Here is a 6,000-nt window from a genome sequence, read left to right as displayed (position 1 = left end):
GTCATCATGTATAATAGTCTTTTGTTGTATGTTTTTTCTTTCCTTTTACTTAAATAAATATTCTTTATTTAGTGTTTACTAAACAAAGTAACAACTGGACTGGTTCCTCACTGGGATGTACATTGTTCGTCACATTATTCCAAGCAAACATACACCACTCAGAACCAGTATTTTTAGTTATCCTTTGGGGTTTTGAGACAATCTCACAGGTAACATCAGCATTTGCTTCTACCATTTGAAGTTGATGGTTGTATTAATATCCCAATGATTAAACATTTTCTATAATTCGTTATCAAATATTGCACACGCATTAAATCTTATTGGTAGGATCATGGTTTGTGTACATGCACGATTTCAATCTTGTGGTCCACTGAGGATCATAGAATCATAGAATTTACAGTGCAGAATGAGGCTATTCGGTCCATCGAGTCTGCACCGGCCCTTACAAAGTGCACCCCACTCAAGTCCACGTACCTACCCTATCCCCGTAACCCAGTAACCCCCACTTAACCTTTTTGGACACTAAGGGCAATTTATCATGGCCAATCCACCTAACCCGCACATCTTTGGACTGTGGGAGGAAACCGGAGCACCCGGAGGAAACCCACGCAGACACGGGGAGAACGTGCAGACTCCGCACAGACAGTGACCCAGCGGGGAATCAAACCTGGGACCCTGGAGCTGTGAAGCAACTGTGCTAAACACTATGCTACCGTGCTACCCCTAGCAAAAGGAAGGCCACTCACTAGCCTAGGTTGCCCATCACTGCTGTAGAACTGAGTCAGGAATTTCAAAGCTGGTGCCTTAGCATGGTCAGCAGCAATGAGGTGAAGGAAGAAAGATTCACAAAAGGCCATAACTGGAAGAATGGAGTTTTTCCGGGTAAAATATTATGGATGTCGAAATCTCAAATCGAAACAAAAACTCCAGGAAATACCCAACAGGTCAGGCAAAATCTGTGGAAAGAAAACAAAGTTCACCTTTCAGGTTGTGATGACCTGTCCTGATGAAAGGCCATCTTGACCCGAAGTGTTAATTCTGTTTCGATCCACAGATGCTGCCTGACCTGCTGAGTATTTCCAGCATCTTTTGTGTTTATTTGCAAGTTTCTCAGAGTATGGGGAGGGAGGGTCTGCTGGTTGTAAGGCTGGGAAAGTTGAGAAAGAAAGAGAGGGGGGGAGAGGAAGAACGGCGATGAAGGGATATAAACAGAGAGACTTTTGGTGGTTGGAGGCCAGGCCCACCTCCGTCCCTACTCAACGTATGTGTTGCTCAAACCCTCACCCAGAATGGATTATTCCAATGCTTCCCCAGATAGCCGCTGCATCCTTTAACCTTCAGCTCATCCAACATTCTGCAGTCAGTAACCTAACCTGAGTAAAGCACTTCACACCTTTCACGTGGCAATAAGGGGCATTGGGAGGAGGGCAGGGTGGTCAATCATATCACAGTACGAAGTCTTACAACACCAGGTTAAAGTCCAACAGGTTTGTTTCGATGTCACTAGCTTTCGGAGCGCAGCTCCTTCCTCACCTGAGGAAGGAGCAGCGCTCCGAAAGCTAGTGACATCGAAACAAACCTGTTGGACTTTAACCTGGTGTTGTAAGACTTCGTACTGTGCTCACCCCAGTCCAACGCCGGCATCTCCACATCATATCACAGGCAGCAGAGAAGGTGGGGACAATGCAACCTGCTGACAGCCCTAGAGGATGTCATCTGTGCCTTCGGTTTGGATGGAGTTGCAGGAAATGGGGAAGTATACTTGGGGGCATGTCATTCACAGGCTGAGTTTACACAGCTGGAGGGGTCAAAGTCAGATTATGAGGATGGGGCGATGACTGCTCTGTGGAAAGAGAGAGAGACAAGGAACTGTTTAGATGGGAAGTTGAATAGTCTGGTGGGAGTGGAGGTGGATCTCATGGGCGGGGTGAACTCAGAGGCGGCATGAAGGGAAACAAGGAGAATCATAGAATCTACAGTGCAGAAGGAGGCCATTCAGCCCATTGAGTCTGCACCAGCCCTTGGAAAGAGCAACCGACCCAAGCCCATACCTCCACCCTATCCCCATAACCCAGTAACCCCACTTAACCTTTTTGGGGGGCAATTTATCATGGCCAATCCACCTAACCTGCACATCTTTGGACTGTGGGAGGAAACCGGAGCACCCGGAGGAAACCCACGCAGACACGGGGAGAACGTGCAGACTCCGCACAGACAGAGACCCAAGCTGGGAATCGAACCTGGCACCCTGGAGCTGTAAAGCAACCCTGCTGCTGGGAAGGGGAGGGTGATCAGGACTAAGTACCAGTTTGATTTGGTGGATGAGTAAAGCAGACAATGATGTCAATCCTAATGAGAATGAAAGTAATGCTGTTGATGGTAGCAGCACACACGCCCTACACTGCACAACCGCTCTGCAGGTGGTTCCCACGCTGAGAAAAGGCGAGAATGTCACAATTTACTCAGCTCCAATGGAAAGTCAAGGAGGACTGGCTCTTTTGATATTTAACCCAAAATAAGTGGGCAGCAGCATTCTAATTTGGGAGAGGGGTTATTTCGAGGTGTTGGATGTCGATAAATACCATCCAATGAGGGGGGATCAGACCAACTCGGTGAGCCGATGACATCAGGGGGCGAGAAGCTCTTTAATTCTAGTGAAATGAGCTGGGCGCCCAAGAGTAAATGTAGCTGCATTTGTGGAGATGTGCGAACATCACTGGTGTCAGCACCGGCGCTCTTACCTTCTGTCTAATAGCCCACGATTTCTCAATTTAACTAAAGCAACCATCAGCCAGCCCGGCGCAACAACAACAAAAAAATAATGCTTCACTCGCCACATTTGGGGGACCTTTCGCTTTGACATGCGTCTCAGCAAATGTTGATTATAAATTACAAAGCGGTAAAATGGATCACCGTAAGAGGCACGTTTGTGCATTTGTGTCACTTTAAGGCACATTAATCGGCAGTCGGTCAAAGTGCTGCTGAGTGTGTGTGTGTGTGTGTGAGTGAGTGCTGCACTGCTGTTATATTGTTTGTAGAGAAGGGGATTTCCAGAGGCAGAGGAAGTGATATCGACACGAGGGGCTTTCCAGCCAGAGCAGTCAGTCATTGCAGTGAATGGATCGGCGCTCGCACCAACATGGGGAATTTTAACATTGTGCAATCGCTCTTTTTCAGTGCAAGGCGTCCAAAATGGCAGCAATGAATCAGAGGTGCTTTTCGGCTTCATCTTTACCAGAAGGCGCCGTTTTCCGGTTGGCTGCCCCGCGAAACTGACACGTTTGGGTCCGGGTCTGAAGAACAGCGAGACCGACAGAGAGGGAGCAGAGGCAGCGAGTTCCGAGGGTGCAAGTACCGGAGGGCAAGGCAACCACAACGAAAAAGCAGGGGCCCCCCCGCGTTCGGATGAAGAGCAGCATTTGGGGTTAGTACCGGCTCCTGCTAAAGGAACAGGGTGGCGGCGGCGGAGAGAAGGGGGGGAAGTGGGGTTTAAACATTGCCGGGTGCCACCCCGGAGCTGCCGGCTGCCACCCCGGAGCTGCCGGCTGCCACCCCGGAGCTGCCGGCTGCCACCCCGGAGCTGCCGGCTGCCACCCCGGAGCTGCCGGCTGCAAAGAGGTGGAACATTGCCGCTGCTCAGGCCGGCCTTCGCGCTGGGGCACTGCTGGGTCCTACAGTCTCGGCATCGCCCGGCCGGCTCACTCACTTTGAATTGCATGAAATTCAAACTAGCAAAAAATAATCCACACGTTTGCTGAAAGCTGGGCGTGTTCTTCCCAGGAATTTGATTGAAAATGCATACGGCCGGGCTCTACCCACACATTTCATCAATAGCCCCCCCCCCCCCATCATCATCGGTTGGATTTTACTAAAAAAAGATGTACAGACTGAATGAATGCCAATTCCAGATCAGAACACACCTGTTACACAGGAGGAGTTGCTCTGTTAAATGGTAACTGGAGCTGATGGAAGTGTGTAGGTTTGAAGCATATTTGTCAATGCTCCAAAATGACCATGGTGAGACTAGTCCAACTGTGATCACTTGCAGCAGTAGTTAAAAGCGGGGGGGGGGGGGGGACTGAAGTGCTGTGGATGGAGTATGTTCCTAGTTTGGGGGGGGGGTGTGTGAGTAAAATGCGGTGGATGGAGTATGTTCCTAGTTTTGTGTGTGTGTGTGTGTGTGTGGGGGGGGGGGGTGAGTAAAATGCTATGGATGGAGTATGTTCCTAGTTGGGGGGGGGGGGGTGAGTGAAGTGCTGTGGATGGAGTATGTTCCTAGTTTTTTTTTTGGGGGGGTGAGTAAAATGCGGTGGATGGAGTATGTTCCTAGTTTGGAGGGGGGGTGAGTAAAATGCGGTGGATGGAGTATGTTCCTAGTTTTTGTGTGGGGGGGGGGGGGTGAGTGACGTGCTGTGGATGGAGTATGTTCCTAGTTTGGGGGGGGGTGTGTGTGAGTAAAATGCTATGGATGGAGTATGTTCCTAGTTTTGGGGGGGGGGGGGTGGAGTAAAATGCGGTGGATGGAGTATGTTCCTAGTTTTGGGGGGGGAGGGGGTGAGTAAAATGCGGTGGATGGAGTATGTTCCTAGTTTGGGGGGGGGTGTGTGTGAGTAAAATGCTATGGATGGAGTATGTTCCTAGTTTTGGGGGGGGGGGTGGAGTAAAATGCGGTGGATGGAGTATGTTCCTAGTTTTGGGGGGGGGGGGTGAGTAAAATGCGGTGGATGGAGTATGTTCCTAGTTTGGGGGGGGGGTGTGAGTAAAATGCGGTGGATGGAGTATGTTCCTAGTTTTTGTGTGGGGGGGGGTGTGTGAGTAAAATGCTATGGATGGAGTATGTTCCTAGTTTTGGGGGGGGGGGGTGAGTGAAGTGCTGTGGATGGAGTATGTTCCTAGTTTTTTTTGGGGGGGGTGAGTAAAATGCTGTGGATGGAGTATGTTCCTAGTTTGGGGGCGGGGGGGTGAGTAAAATGCGGTGGATGGAGTATGTTCCTAGTTTGGGGGGGGGGTGTGAGTAAAATGCGGTGGATGGAGTATGTTCCTAGTTTTTGTGTGGGGGGGGGGGGTGTGAGTAAAATGCTATGGATGGAGTATGTTCCTAGTTGGGGGGGGGGGGGGGGGCGAGTGAAGTGCTGTGGATGGAGTATGTTCCTAGTTTTCTTTTGGGGGGGTGGAGTAAAATGCGGTGGATGGAGTATGTTCCTAGTTTGGGGGGGGGGGGGTGTGAGTAAAATGCGGTGGATGGAGTATGTTCCTAGTTTTTGTGTGGGGGGGGGGTGTGAGTAAAATGCTATGGATGGAGTATGTTCCTAGTTTGGGGGGGGGTGAGTAAAGTGCTGTGGATGGAGTGTGTTCCTAGGTTTGGGGGGGGGGGGGAGTACAGTGCTGTGGATGGAGTATGTTCCTTGTTGGGGGAGGGGGGTTGAGTAAAGTTCTGTGGATGGAGGATCCTAGTTTGGGGGGGGTGGGGGGTGAGTAAAGTGCTGTGGATGGAGTATGTTCCTAGGTTTGGGGGGGGGGGGTAAAGTGCTGGGATGGAGTATGTTCCTAGTCCGGGGGGGGGTGAGTAAAGTGCTGTGGATGGAGTATATTCCTAGTTTGGGGGGGGGGTGAATAAATTGCTGTGGATGGAGTATGTTCCCAGTTGTGGGTGGGGGGGGGGGGAGTAAAGTGCTGTGGATGGAGTATGTTCCTCGTTTGGGGGGGGGGCTGAGTTAAAATGCTGTGGATGGAGTATGTTCCCAGTTGGGGGTGGGGGGTGAGTAAAATGCTGTTGATGGGAGTATGTTCCTAGTTTCGGGGAGGGGGGGGTGAGTAATGTGCTGTGGATGGAGTATGTTCCTAGTTTTGGGGGGGTGCGTACAATGCTGTGGATGGAGTTTGTTCCTAGTTGGGGGAGGCGGGGTGAGTAAAGTGCTGTGGATGGAGTGCGTTCCTAGTTTTTGCGGGGGTGGGGGGGGGGGGGGGGGGAAGAGTACAGTGCTGTGGATGGAGTATGTT

General features: G+C 50.7%; 1 protein-coding gene across 2 annotated transcripts in view; it reads left to right on the top strand.

Moving 5' to 3' along the window:
• Positions 1-2,679: 2,679 nt before the first annotated feature.
• Positions 2,680-6,000, top strand: part of traf3 (TNF receptor-associated factor 3) — a 99,123-nt gene continuing 95,802 nt past the window's right edge. For both annotated transcript variants that reach the window (XM_072490431.1, XM_072490429.1), the window contains exons 1-2: positions 2,680-2,921; positions 3,178-3,424. In XM_072490431.1, coding sequence (XP_072346532.1) covers positions 2,876-2,921; positions 3,178-3,424 — 293 coding nt within the window. In that variant the 5' untranslated portion in view covers positions 2,680-2,875. The remainder of the gene's footprint in view (positions 2,922-3,177; positions 3,425-6,000) is intronic.

The sequence above is a fragment of the Scyliorhinus torazame genome, chromosome 2, assembly GCF_047496885.1.
Source record: "Scyliorhinus torazame isolate Kashiwa2021f chromosome 2, sScyTor2.1, whole genome shotgun sequence".
Classification (NCBI taxonomy): domain Eukaryota; kingdom Metazoa; phylum Chordata; class Chondrichthyes; order Carcharhiniformes; family Scyliorhinidae; genus Scyliorhinus; species Scyliorhinus torazame.
Note: the sequence above shows the minus strand (reverse complement) of the source record. Positions and strands in the feature narration are given on the sequence as shown.